This window comes from Chanos chanos, chromosome 8 (assembly GCF_902362185.1).
Source record: "Chanos chanos chromosome 8, fChaCha1.1, whole genome shotgun sequence".
Classification (NCBI taxonomy): domain Eukaryota; kingdom Metazoa; phylum Chordata; class Actinopteri; order Gonorynchiformes; family Chanidae; genus Chanos; species Chanos chanos.
In genome coordinates this window covers 2,072,501-2,093,494 of record NC_044502.1, presented here as the reverse complement: position 1 = coordinate 2,093,494, position 20,994 = coordinate 2,072,501, and the positions used below count along the sequence as shown (strand labels likewise).

General features: G+C 43.4%; 1 protein-coding gene across 1 annotated transcript in view; it reads right to left on the bottom strand.

Annotated features, from left to right (window-relative positions):
* col18a1b (collagen type XVIII alpha 1 chain b) overlaps window positions 1-20,994 on the bottom strand; it is a 33,075-nt gene that overhangs the window by 11,354 nt on the left and 727 nt on the right. The window contains exons 1-18 of the mRNA XM_030781730.1: window positions 20,734-20,994; window positions 11,957-12,498; window positions 10,454-10,537; window positions 10,014-10,070; window positions 9,240-9,339; window positions 7,156-7,283; window positions 6,624-6,650; window positions 6,245-6,451; window positions 5,875-5,901; window positions 5,681-5,743; window positions 4,075-4,158; window positions 3,667-3,708; window positions 3,370-3,504; window positions 2,897-2,959; window positions 2,421-2,465; window positions 1,153-1,293; window positions 798-857; window positions 30-56 (exon numbers count right to left, since the gene is read on the bottom strand). The exon at window positions 20,734-20,994 is cut by the window's right edge and continues 727 nt beyond it. Of these exons, the coding sequence (XP_030637590.1) occupies window positions 30-56; window positions 798-857; window positions 1,153-1,293; window positions 2,421-2,465; window positions 2,897-2,959; window positions 3,370-3,504; window positions 3,667-3,708; window positions 4,075-4,158; window positions 5,681-5,743; window positions 5,875-5,901; window positions 6,245-6,451; window positions 6,624-6,650; window positions 7,156-7,283; window positions 9,240-9,339; window positions 10,014-10,070; window positions 10,454-10,537; window positions 11,957-12,498; window positions 20,734-20,994 (2,093 nt within the window). The remainder of the gene's footprint in view (window positions 1-29; window positions 57-797; window positions 858-1,152; window positions 1,294-2,420; window positions 2,466-2,896; window positions 2,960-3,369; window positions 3,505-3,666; window positions 3,709-4,074; window positions 4,159-5,680; window positions 5,744-5,874; window positions 5,902-6,244; window positions 6,452-6,623; window positions 6,651-7,155; window positions 7,284-9,239; window positions 9,340-10,013; window positions 10,071-10,453; window positions 10,538-11,956; window positions 12,499-20,733) is intronic.

Here is a 20,994-nt window from a genome sequence, read left to right as displayed (position 1 = left end):
TTTTAACTCAACAACTGAATGATTCTCACCGGTAGCCCAGGGATTCCTTGTGGTCCCTAAAATTTAACGAAACACATCATTGGACACATGGTCAAATGGGAAGTGACATCACAACAGTGGGAGAGAAAATGATGAATGGTATTCCAAGTATTCCATTCCATATTCCATATGTTCATAAAACGTATTGTTTTCCAGTAATATGGTGTAACATAGTGTGTGTCTGCTCTTTGTTTATACAATGTTTATTGACACAATAATAAGTTTCAATACTGATGCTGGTGCTGCTCTGTCACTGTACTCAGGAGCTGGCTCTGAGTTCTCATTGAGCAGGCCTGGAGCACAGAGCACAGAGCACAGAGCACAGAGACTGGGGTACCTGGCTCTGAGTTCTCATTGAGCAGGCCTGGAGCACAGAGCACAGAGCACAGAGACTGGGGTACCTGGCTCTGAGTTCTCATTGAGCAGGCCTGGAGCACAGAGCACAGAGCACAGAGACTGGGGTACCTGGCTCTGAGTTCTCATTGAGCAGGCCTACTTGGGGGAGACGAGCACAGAGTCTGGAGCACGGGTAGCATGTCAGCAGGATAAACACGGGTGACATCAGAGCAGTGTTAGAGCAAGAGCATTAAAAAGGTCCCTTAAACGTCCCTTTGTAGTGGATTTTAGTCTGAGTTTAAGCATCCCTTTGTAGTGGATTTTAGTCTGAGTTTAAGCATCCCTTTGTAGTGGATTTTAATCTCAGTTTAAGCATTCTTTTGGAGAGGATTTTAATCTGAGCTTTATTAAGGAATAGTCACCCGTGGTCCTGTTGGTCCTTCCACTCCTGGGATGTAGCTGATGGCTATCTCTGTACCATCCTTCACAAACACAGAGAGAGAGAGAGCAAGAGAGAGAGAGAGAGAGATAGAGAAGGGATTCAGTCTCTCTCAGGGCAGGTATCTCTACAATCATTATACACTTCCTGCTTTCAGAGCAATTTTAGTACTTTGTTAAGTATTGGATACAGAATTTTGGCAAATTCAGTATTTCGCAACCGTTGGTTTACGACAGTTTTTAAGACGGGGTAGACCCATCCAGAAGGGGTTGATGCATTCAGTTTAAAAAAAAGTCAGTGAATTTAATCCTGTGTAGTCTGGTAGGAAAATCACTCACGTCTTTTCGCTCGTAAGACACTCCTGGAGGCCCTGGGGGTCCTGGTGGTCCAGGAGGCCCAACTGGTCCCATGGGCCCTGGGAGACCAGCCAGGCCTACCTCTCCCGGACGACCTGGATCACCAGGTGAGCCCTGGGTACCCTACAAGGGGTCAGGGGAGAACAAGGACAAGAATGTGTCACTTTAATTAATTTGTCGGCGCCCCATTCGGGAGCCATGCCGTAATACTGGAACAGGCAGAACATTCCAGAACTGAAAGAGTGTGAGCATTCCATTAGAACGGCACCGATCCAGTTATCAAGGCCATGCTGAATGTCACGAGATTTTATTTTTCGTGACAACACAAACGTGATGAGTAATGAGTTCACACTTAGGAACATCAACAGACTGAAGCCTGTGTTTGACAGCAGTGCAATGACTAAAATATTAGTCATCTCCGAGGTTTAGCAAATGCGAGAGGATTTGAGTCATTTTAGCACGACTGACTGTAAACAACTCAAAGCAAGAAGAAGAAGGTTATAAATGGATACATAGTGTCTGAGGAGTCAGACCAATCCCAGAAATCTTTGTTGATATCTTATTTGTCTTGTGGCTCAAACAAACTTTAATGACGTTAAAGTCTGCGTATGGCCTTCAAATCCAAATACTGCAAACTAACTTGAGTTTCGCCCTTTTAAATTTGAAAGGACAAAGAGTGGGAGCCATGCAGTTACTCTAGAACAGGTGGAACATTCCGGAACCAAAAGAGTGTGAGTCAAAGTCATGCCATCTGTGAGTCAAAGCCAAGCAAGACACCCGCGATACCTGAGTCCCATTTCTGGCCGAAGGAGGAGTGGTGTAGTACGACCACCAGTAGGTGAGGAAAGCAGACAGAGAGGGAGGGGAATCTGGCTAGATGGGAAAAAAAGCCTTTCAAACACTGAAATCCCGACAAAAAAACCACAACCGCCTTGATAATTCTTTCGAGGTTATTCAGCCGCATGTCAGGCACCCACAATTCAGAAATCTTCCATCTTGCCACTAATGGTCCACTTGTCAAGATGTTTCTCTAATTACTGGCATTTCTTATTGGCATTTAACTAAATATAATGATGTTATGTTTGATATAGCTCGCAAAGCAGAATCTGACAATCATTGATTCAGTTTTCTGTCTGTGCTGATGGTATTACTACTTTTACTGCTGCCAACAATACTAATGAAAACAAGGCTGAATTTGAAGCCCTCAAAAAATGTAAAGAATGATTCAAACCAGCAGTGTTCTCTCTTACCTGTACCCCAACAGCACCGGGCAGACCCAACTCACCGCAGTCTCCCTGTGTGTGTGTGTGTGTGTGTGTGTGTGTGTGTGTGTGTGTGAGTGTGTGTGTGTGTGTGCGTGTGCGCACGTGTGTGTATGTGCGTATGTGTGTGTGTGAGAAAGACAGAGGGAGAGAGAGTGAGAGAGAGAGAAAAGGAGAGACATTTGTTAATCACAAAACCAACTGAATACCCTCTCATCCTAACCACTTCTCAGCAGTCCACATATGTCCCACTGGAGACCTGCTCTCATTAGTCATAAAACATCATCAAACACCAAACAAGGTGCTCCCACACTGAGCATCCAGCATGGAGGACAACAGTAAGAGTGCACTTTGACTAGTTCACACTGACATGACACTGACATACAGAGATCAAGGCCCTGATGAAAAAAGATCTGTTTTTTTTTTTTTTCTTTTTTGGTAAATGCATCTTATGCTTTCTGTACCTTCTCCCCTGGAGGGCCCGGTGGTCCTGGAGTACCGGGGAGCCCGGGTCGACCTGGCGGACCCTATAACCAGAACCAACACAATGTCAGCATTATACAGTCTGGAGAATCAATCACTCTTTTTTTCCAATATAAATATTAGTGATGAAATTACTGCTGATGTAATGTACTGTGTATCCATTAAGTGCATTTTAATACCACTTTACTCAGTCTTGTCATGCTGTAATCACTCTGATATATTTCTGATATAGGCAAGAGACTGTATTCCGGTTTAAGACATGTATTTGAAAAGCAACATATTGAGTCTGAAGGATGGAAATGATTAGGGAGTACATCTGATGTTTCTTGCCAGCAGTAACATGAGCAAAACCAGTGTTTGTTGAAAGTGAAACTTCATACGCTGTGTAAAAATCATACGCTGTGTAAATCATACGCTGTGTAAAACATTTTTATAAGACAAAACGCATAAGTACAGGTTTTCCCGGGGTGCCATCTTGTCCAGGTGGTCCTTGCGGGCCAAATCCTGCTGTCGCTGACCCGGTACCCCCAGGTATCATGGGCCCTGGTGGGCCAGGCGGGCCGGGTGGGCCAGGAGGTCCAGGGACACCCTAAACACCCGGGGGGGGGGGGGGGGGGGGGGGGGGTTTGGATGGCAGAAAGACAGAATCTGTTTTCACGGTCCGAGGTCAAAAAGGAAAGAGAGAGAGAGAAGAAGAAGAGCTCTAAAGTGGATGGTTTTAAATCTAAAGGGGTGTGAGGAGAAGGCTTACCACCACTCTGTCATATCCGGAACCTTCCATATCCACAAAGGTCTAGACAGAGAGGATACTGACATGAATGACAGAACAGCCGTATTCCAGGAAAGTAAAAACATCTAACCATGTTGTCTGTGGCCTAAACAAATGCCCAGAACTCATTGAAATGCCATTAAAGGTGACATGGGTTTGCATATTTAAAAGGGATCAGAGAACATAGTAACACCAGTGATATCCATAGTCCATGAACAAGTGTTGGTGATTTCTGAGCGACACGTCACATTTAAACTATTAATCTGCAACATTCAATACAACTCAGAGGACACTGATCAACCCACAATGACTGAGTGACTATTTAAAGTACTAGTTTTTAAATTGAGTGAATCAGATCGGAGAAGGCGTATCATTACTGGGGAAACTCACTGGTTTGTCTGAGAATGGTGGTCCTGGGGGCCCGGGAAGCCCAGGGGGACCTCTTGGTCCAGGTTGACCTTCACCTTTGTCCCCCTGTGTGGAACAGAGAGGAACCATCATCAGATCATCTCATCACAAACAACAGTCACCGGACTGGAGATGAGTGCGATTAAGATCGAAATACAAACAGCCAGCAAAAAAAGGAGAGCTCTCCCTTTTAACTATGCTGTAATAGCTAGTCTTACACTGTAAAAAGATTACACTGTACTGGTCCACTGTAAAAAGATTACACTGTACTGGTCCACTGTAAAAAGATTACACTGGACTGGGCCACTATAAAAAGATTACACTGTACTGGTCCAATGTAAAAAGATTAAACTGTACTGGTCCACTGTAAAAAGATTACACTGTACTGGTCCAATGTAAAAAGATTAAACTGTACTGGTCCACTGTAAAAAGATGACACTGTACTGGTCCACTCTAAAAAGATTATACTGTACTGGTCAACTGTGTAAAGATTACACTGTACTGGTCCACTGTAAAAAGATTATACTGTACTGGTCCACTGTGTAAAGATTACACTGTACTGGTCCACTGTAAAAAGATGACACTGTACTGGGCCACTGTAAAAAGATGACACTGTACTGGGCCACTGTAAAAAGATTAAACTGTACTGGTCCACTGTAAAAAGATGACACTGTACTGGTCCACTCTAAAAAGATTATACTGTACTGGTCAACTGTGTAAAGATTACACTGTACTGGTCCACTGTAAAAAGATTATACTGTACTGGTCCACTGTGTAAAGATTACACTGTACTGGTCCACTGTAAAAAGATGACACTGTACTGGGCCAATGTAAAAAGATTACACTGTACTGGTCCACTGTGTAAAGATTATACTGTACTGGTCCACTGTGTAAAGATTACACTGTACTGGTCCACTGTATAAAGATTACACTGTACTGGTCCACTGTAAAAAGATTACACTGTACTGGTCCACTGTGTAAAGATTACACTGTACTGGTCCACTGTAAAAAGATTACACTGTACTGGTCCACTGTGTAAAGATTAAACTGTACTGGTCCACTGTAAAAAGATTACACTGTACTGGTCCACTGTAAAAAGATTACACTGTACTGGGCCACTGTATAAAGATTACACTGTACTGGTCCACTGTAAAAAGATTATACTGTACTGGTCCACTGTAAAAAGATTATACTGTACTGGGCCACTGTAAAAAGATTACACTGTACTGGTCCACTGTAAAAAGATTACACTGTACTGGTCCACTGTAAAAGGATGACACTGTACTGGTCCACTGTAAAAAGATTACACTGTACTGGGTCACTGTAAAAAGATTACACTGTACTGGTCCACTGTAAAAAGATTATACTGTACTGGTCCACTGTATAAAGATTACACTCCACTTAATAACTATTTTACACTTAATACAGTTACGGCACCGCTGTGCTATGGTAAAGATCAGTTCATCTGGCACAAAAACATAAGCCCCTCTGTGTTTAGTCTGTCAGTTATATATTACCTAATGGTAACTCTGTACTGAATGTGATGTTGTGAAGTTGTTGTTGTTGTTGTTGTTGTTGATGTTTTTACCTTCTGTCCTTTACTTCCTGGGGTTCCAGGGAGTCCTGGGTGACCCTGAGGTCCAACAGGACCCTAAAATTCACAGAAAAAAAAACAACAAAAAAACAAAAGAAAAGAAAAAAAACAGACAGTAATGTTACAGTTGAGAGAGGTATCCCTGACAGATTCTACTAGAACTCTTTATCAGAGTAAAAGACACTTACCACTTTGCCTTCTTCCCCTGGATCACCCTGTTATAACAAAACAAACCATTAAATGCATATAGGGACACATAAGAGATTGGGTTTTAATCCCAGTTTCACCCGAGCTCTACAGATATCTTTAAAATGTTAAGTTCTAGACAAACACCAAACGTAATACTATAACTCATAACCATCAGAGTGCAGTGTTCAGGAGAAAAGATGCAGAATCAGTTGTGAAAATGTGGCTTTATCAAAGTGATTTTCGCTTCTGCACTCAGCTGTGATTACTTCATATACACACTGTAAATGTTACACACTATTTTAGTCTCCTCCTACAGCCAAACTTTAACCGCCTATTAAGCTTTCCAAATCGAACGGGTCGAGTACTCACTGGGTCCCCCTCTGGGCCAGGAGGACCAGGTGGTCCTGGAGGTCCTGGAAGACCTCTTGGACCCATTTTCCCCTCCACTCTCTGTACCACTGTCCCATCTCCCACTTTAACCAGTTCTGCTGCTGGGCCCTGCGGACCTGGAGGTCCGGGCGGACCTGGAGGGCCCGGTTCACCCTTCGCACCAGGATATCCGGCGCCAGGACCTCCCTGTGTGAGAGGAAAAATAACATGTCCTGAGACTAGACCTGGTTTAGAGGAAGGCCGAATGCGATCGAGCCAGCTGTCAACGTTTAAGTTAAACTTCAGTAAAGCAAAGTAGGAAAATGCAATGACTAGTTTCTCCATACAGGAGTCTGAGGAAAGAGAAGAGGTAAACTACCTTCATTCCTTTCTCCCCTTGTTCACCCTGAAAAACAAACAAACACACACACACACAAACAAACAAACAGATGCGATTGGAGAATTAAACCAGTCATAGGTTAGAGAGATGTACACTTACATGCTCAGTCAATAATGAGATATCACAAAACTAACGCGATACCTGTTTTGCAACACAAAAGCATAACATGATTTTTTGTTTGTTTGTTTGTTTTTCGTTTTATAGTTTTGCCCACTTTTTTTCTTTAATATGTTCTTGTTTTGCACTGGGCAATCTTACAAAATCAAAAACATAAATTTAGAATTGGGGGGCCAGTTTGACTGCAGTTCACTTGGTCTCAGATATAGTGCAATAACTGTAAGTCACTGATCAATTTTTCCGGTTTATCTCCTACACTGAATTTTAAAGAAATCCTCTGCACTGAAAACAAATCAGCTCAAATTTTGTCCAAAAGTCCAAAATCTGCCAATTTAGCCTGTTACTACAGCAAACAAATAAACAAACAAACAAACAAACAAACCAAAACCTCTACCTTCTCTCCGCCGGCCACGATGCTGGAGCCTGAGCTGACTGAGGGCCCAGAGTCTCCTTTTGGCCCCGCGAGGCCCCTGTCTCCCTGGTCCCCTTTCTCTCCCCGGTCTCCCTTTTCTCCTTTAGCACCTGTTAAAGTCAGTACAGAGCACAGAGTACCATTAGCGCAAAGCAGAGGACTTCAATAATGCTTCATTACTTATAGCACTAGCCCTATGGGTCATTATGTGTTAACATTGATATTTACCATCTCAGTGAAAAGATCTTGGTTTTAAACCATATGAACCAAATGTCTATGCACGTGGCAATTCCAAATACGTCCCAGGTCAACAGAGCAGCTTCACTGTGACATTTTCAAAGCCACTTATCCTGATTAGGGTCGCGGGGGGTACTGGAGCCTATCCCAGTGCTCACTGGGCGAAAGGCGGGGAAACACTCTGGACAGGTCGCTAGTCCATTGCAGCGCAGACACACAGACAAACACATTCACACTTAGGGGCAATTTAGTGTCTCCAACGGACTGCAGGGGAAAACACAAACTCGGCTGGGAATGCGAACACAGAAAGGACCCGTCCGGCCAGGAATCAAACCCGGGACTTTCTTGCTGTGAGGCGACGGCGCTACCCACTGTGCCACCGCATGCCCCTTCACTGTGCTGTGTTATGTACTGTATATGTGAAAGTCACATAAAAGTGTAGACAGATTTTTTATTGGTATGGGTGAAAACAGCCCCTCCCTCCCATTTTGCATCATCTTTTTTTCATTCCGTGATTTGCCTAAAGCCGTTGTCAGTCAGTTTTTAGACCCCTCCCACTTTCTGCCCTAAAAAGCCAGTCACACCCCTAGCAAACCAGAGGGCTGGTTTACACGGATGTCTAGAATGGATGGATGAATAGGCTGAACAGTATCCAACCCAGGCCTGATCAGTTCTCAGAAGACAAGCTGTAACTCTAAAACACGGGAGCCCATGCTTGGCTGTAGTCCACTGACCGACTTTAGTGATGTAAGTACTAACTTAAGGGTTTCAATGTCCAGTACATCAGATGGAAAGACATTTAGAGCCCTGCTTCAGAACTCTCTCTCTCTCTGCTGGACTTACCACTCAACATAATGTACCACAAAAGAATTAATGTTTCATTTACAGTAATGTTTCATTCTTTATTCTTGAATGAAATTGCAATAAGTTATTAAGTGTGGCAAACATTATAAATGAAAAAATAATACCTAAATGCGAAACATACCAGAAACCCTCATAATTACTCATTGTGGTAGAGAGTAGGACTTATCAAATTCTGACATAACTACTGTGTCCACTAGGGGGAGCTAGGTTGCTGTGGTACGTGGAATGAGACCTCTGTCTTTTGAACTGGGTTCCCTTGTCTTGAATTGTTAAATTTGGGTAGATTTCAGAGGGAAGACCGGGCTGTACATTATTGTTTCTTATATCTTAACATTACATTTTTTCAACTGCTTGTCTATATTTTTTCCACGAATTCCACATTCGGCTTCCTTATTAACCAGACCAGGATCATCCAACAACACAGAACATTTACACATTCACAGGAGGGTCTCTGTGCAGTAATAACATCCAGAGTGGACTCCATACCCCTCTCCCACATGGACACTCATGTTTTTATAGTCTTTACCATACTAAGCATGTTTTTATAGTCTTTACCATACTAAGCATGTTTTTATAGTCTTTACCATACTAAGCATGTTTTTATAGTCTGTACCATACTAAGCCGTGGCTAGTTTTTAATGAGCTCTGCATTATAACTATCCTAAAATTTTCTGTTATTTTCCCCTCTCTTCCTCCAAAAATACACATCTAATCATCTAATCATCTAATCATCTAATCACTCACTGTAGTCCAGCCCAATCCCAGGCTCTCAGGCCTAGGATAAGAATCTGGGAAAGCAATGTCTGAATTTGTAAAATGTGCAAGTTATAGAGACCATTTTTACGCTTAATTGAAGGGGGGGGGGGTGGCGCTTTTTGTATGATCCGTTTCATCAATCCACAGTCGCTAAACCATGAAACGGATGAAAACGCGGACCGTCAGCTCCACAGAGCGGCGGCACTCACCCGTCCCTCCGAGCTGGCGTTCATCTGTGTCCAGATAGGCCTTGGAGGGTCCAGAGGACACAGGTGGGGGCGGGAGAGGTTGCAGAACAGATGGAATTTTCTGGAAAGAGACCGTGAGAAAAAAAAAAAAAAATCAAACTGGGAATCCATAGTGATCGCCAACGCTTCAGTAGCCAGCTCTGTGTAGAACTGACCCAAGGACAGTTTTTTTAAACGACACTGGATCTACCAGCTTGTTCAATAAGCTGAGAGAAGTGGTTTGGAGAGATGAATGAACTGACCGTACAAAGGCTGTCAGCTGACAAAATCCTCATGGTAGTTTTAAAACACATCTTATTGGCTAAGTTTTAAGCTAAAATCTAAATGAAACAATATCTTGTGCTAAACAATGAAGAAACGTGACCCTTTTAAATGATTACAGTGCATGAATTTATACACAGTTGAACAGCTGAGCTGATTCTGTGAAAGATAAATTCCTGAATGAAGTTATGTTCCTGAAAAAGCAGTGGATATGTTATGATTTTGAATGATTAATGAAAAACAGGAAATCGTACAGAATGAGGCTTTGAGATGACGCTGTGCACATATCTTAGCCATGTCAGTAAAAAAAAAAAAAAGAAAGAAATAAAAACAAAAACAGCTGTTTGACACTTTTTTTTTTCACGATTTCACAATTATTCACACGTATCGGTTCTTCTTCCCCAAAACCTCGATTTCAGAAAAATGTAAAAAAACCCAACAACAAAAAACCCAAAACCCTGACGCAGTACGTACTTTTTCAGAGTAACTATCAGTGCCCTCTACTCCACTCCCATAATCCTCTCCTGATCCCTGTGGAGAGAGAGAGAGAGAGAGAGAGAGAGAGAGAGAGAGAGAGAGAAAGAGAAAGAGAAAGACGGAGAGACAGAGGGCACGAGAGAGAGAGAGAGAGAGAGAGAGAGTATGGATGATACTGTTTGCTGTATGAGACCTTCATAATAGATGAATGGTGAGTAACCCTCATATCACTCTCATATGAAGGACTTAAAGTGTCAGTATTTAGTAACATGGTCCACACATTCAGCATCTCTCACAGAAACAAAACATATTTACACATATTTACACATATAACACAATGTTTAGCCTTCTCTCTGTGCCATGACTAAAGGTCTCTGTTTAAGAGTGGCAAACTCAAGGTGAGGGTGATTCTGTGTCTCTGAACATATATGACTCACATAGTCAGAGTCATCGTCATCTTCATCACAATGCCTCTCAGCTGCCCGAGGGTTCCCGACCAGCTTCAGCTCTGAGATTGCACCCTGTAAAACACACACACGCACACGCACACACACACACACACACACACACACACACACACACACACACAGGCACAGACACACACACACACGCACACGCACACGCACACACACACACACACACACACACACACACAGAGGTTGCTAAATTTAGCTGCAAGCCATTTTATTTTCAAGGACTGAAAATGTCAGTCATATGAAACTCATGTTTCATAAAACAGATATCAAAGTGTACACTGGAAAACTGGGGCTGACTGTTATCACGCATATGTGATTAGCATTGTGGTCTCAGCAGACAAAGAGTTCTCTGATGTTTCCATTACCAGCCCCCCCCTCCGGCACACACACACACACACACACACACACACACACACACACACACACATGGGATTTCCCTTCATTGCATCCAACGCTTCAGTCTGATGTCAAAGGTCAGTGAGACCGGGACTTATGACAAGTTGAGATGGGTGATTATAAAGATGCCCATTGAACAGACTCTCATCCTCTATCTAAAGGCCAGTACAAATGGGGTGGTTTTTGTTTACAATTTTTACATATCAGATTCATTCCTTATTTTATGTCCTGTTGAGAGTGAACCAGAACACTGAATGCAGGAGCATTCAATAATCATAGCCATGGAAACTGGAAGGTTTGTTATTGTTCTAACTTGGAACCAATGCATTTCATTCAAATGGTTATTGCCTTGAAACCAAATCAATGCTTCATGGAATTATAGTCAAACACAGCTATGAGTCACTTTTTTTCTCAAAAGGCTTAAGTCTTTCCAACACATTTTTTTACAAACCCCAACAGGCTTGTGTGTGTTATCCAGAACTTCCCAGTTCCCTCTGGGTCACAGTCCATGTAACCATCACTGAAAGGTCATGGGTTCACGGAGACCAAAAAGAAAAAAACAAAAAAAAAAACCCCAAACCCATGAAATTACCACTAAAAGGTCATCTAAGGGCACTCCTGCTACTCTACAACCTGAGAAAACACGTTTATGGTTCCCTTTGGGAGAGAGAAAGGAGTTGTCTGGAGCATTAGGGTAAAGAAGTGAAGAACCTCTGTGAAATATTACTGGGTTCTGACTGAGAGGCCTCTTGTAAGTTAACAGACTCATTACTCACAAACCATCACTTGACAAATTATATCTGATACAACAGCAAAAGTGTCACCTCACACAGAGAGGTAAGGCAGATTTCTGATATGACTGCTTACAAAAACATGCAGCCCAAAAATGTAAAAATAAGATGGAAGTGACACCATATCAGACAATATCACAAACTCGTGAAAGAACTTTATTCACACAGCAATTGGCAGCCCTGTTATTTAATGGTTATGATTCAATAATCAGTGCAGTTTATGACTGTACTAACCGATTCAGTATTAAGTCTATAAAGTTATTCCACAGGGCGGTACCTTGAATTTGTCCGGGTCTGCAGCACCACCATGGCCCACAAAGATCCCAGCGCCAGTTTCCAGCTCCACGTCATCAGGCGAACGCTCAAAGGTCACGACCTTGGGCTCTGAGTCGCACTCCCCATAAAACGAGACCTGGTTCATGTTGATGGCCAGGGAAAACCGGCTCCAGTTCTCTGGGTCGTGCGGCACCTTGAAGCTGGCCACCTCTTTCGAGATCTTCTCTCCGGGCTCCGTGTAGTAGAAGATGACCTTGCGGGAGCCTGCCTCCACGGCCGACAGTTTCACGCCCACGTACATGACCTTCTGGTCGGCGTCGGTGATGGAGAAGATGACGCCGGCGTCGGTGGAGGTGGGCTGAAGGTGGAAGAGCAGAGAGAAGTCGCGGTAAAAGGGGCTGGGCAGATGGGTTCGAGCCAGTTGTCCGGCATTGGCCTTTTCGCTGAACAGGAACGCTGGGTTGTTGTCAGGGCCGTCGATCTGCTTGACGCCACTTGGCGGAGGGCTCCCGATGAGCTGGAACAAGGACACTCCGCTCTCCTCTAAGGATGGAGAGAGAGAGAGAGAGAGAGAGAGAGAGAGAGAAACGAGAGGTCAGCAGCATTGTTATGCTTCACTATCCGCTTCAAAGATTCTCTTTAAGCATGCACAATTCACAAAATTCACCTCATCTACAACGCTACAGCTTCTCAGGTTCTGTAAAACTCTCTCTGTCCTGTAATAACTCACTGCCACCTTAAAACAATCAGGGAAATTCTACAGGTAAAATCAACCACAACGTGACAGACTACAGGTTTGAAATGATTGTCCATACTACAGGGTGTTTTCTCTCTCTGGTTACTGAGGGTCCTGAAATCTCTTATGTCCAGTTCACTAAACACCGTATATGACTGGTTAATGAAAGCACACAGTTCCCATGTTTCACCAGTAAAACTCAGTACCAGGTTAGAGGATGGTGAGAAGAACACTGCCAGCTTAAGCTTCCTCATAGAGCCGAATCAGGCCTGTTAGTGCTGAGCAAAAATGCGCCGTCAAGTGACTGCAGCAGGTGAAAACTGTTCTCAGTGGTCCAGTTCCAAGGTCAAACGTAATCATTAGTCATGTGAACAGAGGACTTTTGAGAGACGAATCAGCTGTTTGTCTACCACCTCTATGTTTCCATCTCTATGTTTCCACCTCTATGTTTCAATCTCTATGTTTCCATCTATGTTTCCACCTCTATGTTTCCATCTCTATGTTTCCATCTCTATGTTCCCACCCCTATGTTTCCATCTCTATGTTTCCATCTCTATGTTCCCACCCCTATGTTTCCATCTCTATGTTTCCACCTCTATGTTCCCACCTCTATGTTCCCACCCCTATGTTTCCATCTCTATGTTTCCATCTCTATGTTTCCACCTCTATGTTTCAATCTCTATGTTTCCATCTATGTTTCCATCTCTATGTTTCCATCTCTATGTTTCCACCTCTATGTTTCCACCTCTATGTTTCCATCTCTATGTTCCCACCCCTATGTTTCCATCTCTATGTTTCCATCTCTATGTTTCCACCTCTATGTTTCAATCTCTATGTTTCCATCTATGTTTCCACCTCTATGTTTCCACCTCTATGTTTCCATCTCTATGTTTCCATCTCTATGTTCCCACCTCTATGTTTCCATCTCTATGTTTCCATCTCTATGTTTCCACCTCTATGTGTCCACCTCTATGTTTCCACCTCTATGTTCCCACCCCTATGTTTCCACCTCTATGTTTCCATCTATGTTTCCACCTCTATGTTTCCATCTCTATGTTTCAATCTCTATGTTTCCACCTCTATGTTTCCATCACTATGTTTCAATCTCTATGTTTCCACCTCTATGTTTCAATCTCTATGTTTCCATCTATGTTTCCACCTCTATGTTTCCATCTCTATGTTTCAATCTCTATGTTTCCATCACTATGTTTCCATCTCTATGTTTCCACCTCTACGTTTCCTATATCATAAATTGGTAAAGTAGCAAAAGCTGAGAAGGTTATATAAGAATGCAATTATTTTCTCCGATTTTTTTTTTTTTATAAATATAATAGCTTACATCTGTTTTGCTAACTCATTTAAAATGCCCCAATCTGGAACAAATCCACATCTCCCAGTTCCCACAGAATGCTTTAAAATAACAGGGAGTTTTTAATGGAAAAACACCGTGGTAACTATGACCCTCAGCGTATTAGAAAAGTGAAAGTTTCGTACCTCCGGGGACTGCTGACTACAGCAGATAAACGCAAAAACATCCCCCAGGGGCAGGAGAGCTGAAATGAGACTTAGACATGATAGTTCCCACTGTAATATGAAATGCAGGAAAAAAGGAGCAAACGGAAAAGTCGAAGACTTAAAGCACGATCCTTCGAGAATTGTGCTATATTTACGCTCCCATAATAACACAAACATTCAGGGTAATTAAGCGAATCTCTCTGTTAGTTGGTCTGGATGATCGTTGAATACATGGATTACATGTATTTAATCTGACAGCATGCTTAATCATGCCAGTGCTTATGTCATGAAAACGAATTGTCTCTAGTTATTGCAGATCGTTTTCTTCTTTAAAGTTGTGTCAAGTAACAACTGCCTCAAAGTTGTGTTTTTGCTGAGGTGAATTTTTTCTTTTTTGCGTCTTAGAGCTTGCACAACTAGACACAGCTCAAACTGAAAGCTTTGTGAAATCCCAAAGGAAGACCATGTACTTCCTTAAGCAAGGACAACTGGATTATCAACACAAACGCACAAAAACCAGAACCGGATTACTGGACTGATCCTGTAGAATTTCAGCCAATTAGTGGCTCTGCATCTGGTCCCTGTGATCCCACGGCCTAACACACATTAAACAGCTGTGTCCTTGCACCGCAGCGATATTCAGGGTTTATTTTCACTCCAAGAGGTGGAGGGTTTTTTTCTTTTTTTGTGTGTGTGTGTCAGTCGTGCTGTGGACGAGGCATTCAGATCACGGTGACAGGTCAGCGATGCTACAGAAGCGGTATTCTAATCAGAGTGTCGTTCTGTTTGTCTGTTCCGTGCATTAAAGTGTGTCACATTCACAGCCACGTTGTCCTTCATCCAATTCATAATGACAGTTACTTGACACACAATCATGAAATCGTTGACTTTGGTTAATAGTAGTCAGTTCTAGTAAGATGCCACACATAACAGCATTTCAATGTGTATGTTATTTTTTCCCCACCCATGCCAGGAGTGAGCAGACTAATGATCCAGAGAGGCTCTGTGCCCTGGACTATGCATGCATGCATTCAGCCAACAGCAACAACTCTCGACTTCAGCACAAAAACTCGCTCTTACATAAACCTGAAGACAAACCGGATCTCTCACCAAAAGCGCCTCATACGCAAACTGGCAAGACAAAACAGATCCGACCAGCGTAGGGCAGAAGGACCTCTGTCTAATTGAAGTGGAGTCACAGAGTGCCAGGTGTTTCAAATGCATCACTATATGTGACCCAAGCAATCCAAAACTTTTTTTCCTTTTTTTTTTTTTTTTTTCTAAATACATTCAGCGGCTGGCAGAGGTCAAGGGTTCACGATGGTTCATTCCTGGGCTTAATGGTCTTAACTGTGGGAACGGTACGTTCGATTCCGAGATTGTGTTTCTCCGAAAATGGCGACCCCTATAGTTTTTTTTTTTGTTTTTGCGTCGTTACATGATTCAGCCATTGGCCACAGCTGTCGGATGTTCCATGCGCCCCCGACCAGCGTTGAGAACATGCCTGTCCCACTGTCATGATGTTTCCAAACACTCAGACGCAAGGGATTATGGGAGCACAGCCCATAGATTATACGCTCCAGATGTATCCGCTTGCTCCTGGATCGCGCGTGCGCACACACACACACACACACACACACACACACAAATACACACACACACACACACACACACACACATAAACACACACACACACACACACACACACACACACAAACACGCACTGTTGGCCCGCCACCTGTACTATCACAGTTGGGGCCAAAGCAACTGGAATCTCTGTGGAATTTACTCAGTAAGGAGTAACTACACATGCCGCAAACATCACTTTTTCACTGCAAGAGCAAAAGCAGAACCATCATTGACGTAGACAAATGCGCTATTACATGGACGATTCCCATGGCCGTAAAAGAGAGCATTTTACAGTCACTTCCACTCATATTCACTATCACCCCATCAGAATGTATGGATCCACATCCATCTGGAGTTAACCACTGACTGAAACAACAGTAAACCAGACAAAGATTGTTCAGAGGGTACAGAAAACATCTTCAACTTTACAGGAGAAAAGCTAGACTAGATACTAGGTCATAGTTTTAGTAGATTTCCCTGTGAGACTTGTGGGAGAATAGACTGACTACATTCAGCGTGTCAGGCGATATGTATGTATTCCCAAGACAGCACTAAATCTTTGGCAAAAAAAAAAAAAATTCACTACATTCATTTCTCAGACAAGCATGTTTTAGCTACAGGGCTAATGTTCGGAAGACCACTGTACCAAACGCTGAGACAAAACAGATGTCAAACTACTCAGAAACCGTTCCCAAAAAGTTTAGAGCAATTCATTTTCACCACTAAAATAATTTAATATAGAGCAGAGTCAAGTATTCAAAGATTTACTGCAAATAAATCTTTAGGTATTGGCACATCAGTCACCAGCACATTATTGTATCATACATTTCGGATTAGGTTAGAATCTTGAATAAACTGTAAATGAGTCACCTCTCAGGGCGCTTTATCTGATTCGGTGTTGGAGCTTTAAATAGCACTCAATTGCTTCACACGCCTTACATAGAGATGTGATAAAAAAAGAATGATTTGCAAAGTCGAAACCCAATAATAAAAATGTCTTCATCACACTGACTCGTTTTAAAACAATTCCTCTCCTTTAAGGTACCTTTCTATTTATGTTAAGCTACATTGTCCATATTTGGGAATGTAACAGGCGTTCCAATTACCTTTTCACTTCTAAATGAAGCTCAACAGAAAAAGAAAGAGAGATGGAGAGAGAAGCCAAACTGAAATGCCAATAACCTGAGAGAATATTCACTGTGAAGAGAAAGTGACCAAATCAGCAATTTCATGTGTAACTTCAGTCTAGCATGAACCGCTAACGAGGAGCACATGCAACGCAACCGGCCCTTTTCACCACATCCTCTTGAGACTGAGCAAAGACTATGTAGAGATAAGACATGTCACACAGCACCGCTGAGATAAGCCTAGAATTTACCCAGAGAGATAGAACTGCACAGCTGTCATAGCTCCAATACATTCAACAGAAGCGCAAATCTGGAGTTCTCAAGTTTCTTTTTTTCTTTACACCCTGGGCTTACATGTTTTTCTTTCTACTCTCTCTCTCTCTCTCTCTCTCTCTCTCTCTCCCTCTCCCTGCTTCTCTCTCTCTCTCTGTCTCTCTCTCTCTCTCTCTCTCTTGAAATGCCAGAGCCCTCAGGATAATTATCACCGCCGCAACGTGAAATCTGATTTCACAGCATGGCATTGACTGGTCATTCATTCAGTAGTGCAGAATGACATTCTTTCTCAAGACACGTTTCTCAAGACACGGGGGAGCCACTCAGCGGCTTGATTTCGCCCTCCTCCCAAAATCTAACGGCCCCAAAGGGACACGCCAAACAGCACAAATAAGATGAAATATGAGCACGCCACACAATGCATACCATATGAAAATATGGTTTCCATAACACAGCGCAAACCATACTATGTCCCAAACATGCAGTCAACACAGGTAGCTGTGGACCTTAACCTTCTGATGGTCTCAGATCAGTCATTCAGACAAGCAGAGGAGGAAATTGTAAACGACAGCTCTGGTCTCAAACACATATTTTGCAGGATGTCTCTGTATACCTGCTCCCCCGTGCTTTGGTTTGGACCAAAAACAAAACAAAATAAAAAATGTTTTACCCTTCAGACAAAGCCACTGGATGGGTCATGATAAATACCAGAAGAGAATGCAGAGCTGTCTGCTTCACCGGTGCATGAAAACAGAGCTCTAGCTTAAGTCCATCACAAATTCATTTTGTTATATTAGTCTGCGTTTAGGTTACGTTGGATTCGATTCGGCATTATTGAAGGAGCGCCTTTTTTTTTCTGTAGCTGCTGTTACAAATAAGCGGTTGAGGAGATGGTGCCAAAGAAAAAAAAAAAACCCTCTAAATGTAAGTCAACTTTAAAAAGACTTTACGGCTGTCTGAAAGGGTGGAGAGTCTAGTATCATCTACTTAGCAGGATACTGGGTGGAGAGTCTAGTATCATCTACTATCATCTAGTATCTAGTATCATCTACTTAGCAGGAGGCGGTCGGTTTAGACCAATCAGAAACCTCCCACAGGCTTTGGGACCGATGGGGCCTGGAGAGAGAATAGAGTCCCATATTAGCAAATCACATGCAGGATCAAGCAAGGAGACAACAGGGCTTCGGTCAGGTGTTGTCTCTCTGTTCAGCTGCGTAACAATATTAAGCGTTGTCATGGAGATCGGTGCTGCTGGTGTCCAGAAGCTTGTGAACTGATTTGAATGAATCTTTTGGTTCATAAGAAACAAACAAAACAAAAAAAAACAACAACAAACAAAAAAACAAAACACAAACAGCATCTCTCACAAAGAGGTCTTTCTTGATCCGCATCTCCACCAAACAGACTGCGATGTTTTATTACTCATGATTGGAATAGTGGGGCGTGTAACCGTCGCCGCCGGGTCAAACATTCTCTGACCTCTAGTCTGGTTCTCCTCAGAGGAGTCATTGTTACTGTCCTGTGTATGATGTGGCCACACACCCTTTTCTCCTGACTACAGGGGCACAATAAACGCAATGTCTTCATGCATGCACCCACTCACTCTGTCTCTCTGTCTCTGTGTCTCTCGCTCTTTCTGTCTCTCTGTCTCTCTCTGTCTCTCTGTCTCTCTCTGTCTCTCAGTCTCTCGCTCTCTCTGTCTTTCTCTCTCTGTCTTTCTCTCTCTGTCTCTCACTCTCTCTCACTCTCTCTCTGTCTCTCACTCTCTCTCTCTCTGCCCGGCTTGTGGTGTCCATAGCATGTCCTGACTGTTCCATTGTTCACTGGATTCACTGGCAGCGTCTATAGTCTCTCTGGAAAATTGCGTCTGGAAGGATGCCACTGTACTCGCAACTGTTTAAATCAGATTTAGCCAAACTGTGATGGCATGAGACAGGATACCAGGGTTGAAAGATTGCTCCTGACAAAACTATACCAACTCTCTGTGATGTACAAAACCACCCACCACATCACATAGAGCTGCTGAAATCAGGGGCAAGGTTTTTGGCGCTTGAGTTTACAAACTGCCTTTTTTTGTTTTGGCATGCAAGGGATTCGGGGGAATACCAGTTTAAAACACTTGAAGATAAATCTTTCACAGACAGCATAGCACCTGTGGGTAATACTGTAACATCAGGCCTGTTAGCTGAGCGCCCAGCGGACATGTTTTCAAGGTCAGTGGGTTCACGGGGCTCACACACACTCGAGCGGACGCAGCCAGAGCAGCAAAAGGACTCTCCAGTATAAAACAAAGAGCTTCACTGGAAATGGGTATTTTTTTAGATGCTTTGTCCAGTAAAACATGGAATCTCTTATGTCAAAGTCAGCAGTTAACACGACACTTAACGCGAGCGTCCTCTTGGGAAAGATGCCTATTGTGGAAAACCAGTGCAGAAATAAGACTGCATCCTGGTACAATAGATCACGTCTCAGAGACGGAAACAGGGCTTGAACTGAGGAAACAAGGCCTCTTCCTAGAGATGTGCAAACCGTACAGCAATGATTCACCTATTCATGTTTTTCCACCTACTGTCTGTGCCTTGAATAAATAAAAAATAAAAAACCCAACCAGGCGAACTGAGTGTAAACAAATCCGTTTCTGTGATCTTTCTGTTTCGTAGAGAAATATAGCAAAACAAAAAAGCTCAACCGATGCACGGTAATTAAGGGTAAGGTTGAGTTCACATACCCAGAGGACCACACAGAAAATGCACACAGAGAAATTAACTTTTCCAGATGTCTCCCCTCTGCTGTCTCACAGCGGGGCCCCAGACTTATACTCAGCTTACATGTAAATTTGATTATAAAAATGCCCACTGAAAATGGAGAAAACTTTACCATGGAAAAGATGCCAATACAGAGTAGGATAGAATACCTTCTACAGAAGTCGCATGTGCCCTTTGCGTTTGAAGACAGAAACTGATAATCACTGCATGTCCTGAGCATTGCTCATCGCCCTCAAAGCATTACATTTTGCATATGTAAGGGAAGCATAGGAGACATCGTCACAGAACACGAGGCGATGATGATGATGATGATGATGATGATGATGATGATGCTGCTGTCAGAACATATGAGATGATGCTGATGCTTCTGACTTGCACATGCATGTTTTGCCATGTTACCATGACACAAAACCAAGCCGTACAGAGACATGCAACGGCGCATGCACACGCAGACATCCCGGGCACACTCACGGAGACCGGCACAGCGGGCAACATCCTGTAAGATAACCTCTGGCCTCCAGCGCATGCCGGACCAAAACAAGCCTGGGCTGGCTCTGCCAAAGCAGCGTGGACACGCCAATGCATCAGACAGAGAGACGGTGATCCACGCACGAAAGACGAAAGATGTAAATGGTCACATGGCATGGAGGTTTTTTTTTGGTTTTTTGCTTGTTCAAAATGCATGGATCTGGTGGGATGCATTTTAACCTCCCCTAAGATTTTTTTGTTTTACCTTTGTGGTTACTAACGGAAACACACGGGAGGTCGTGGTCCGGTCCCTCGGGGAGGGTGTGACAGGGGACTGGCAAGCCCCCCTCCTGCAGGAGCACCCAGCAGCTGTCCAGCAGAACCTCGCAGAAGCTGCGGCAGGGAAGCAGAGCGGCTGAGCGCCCGCACCCGGGTGCCAACAGCAGGCAGAAGAACCACTCCACACCGTGGTGACAGCCCGAACGAAGCAGCCACGCCCAGTCACGCAAGACCGCGCCAACCTCCT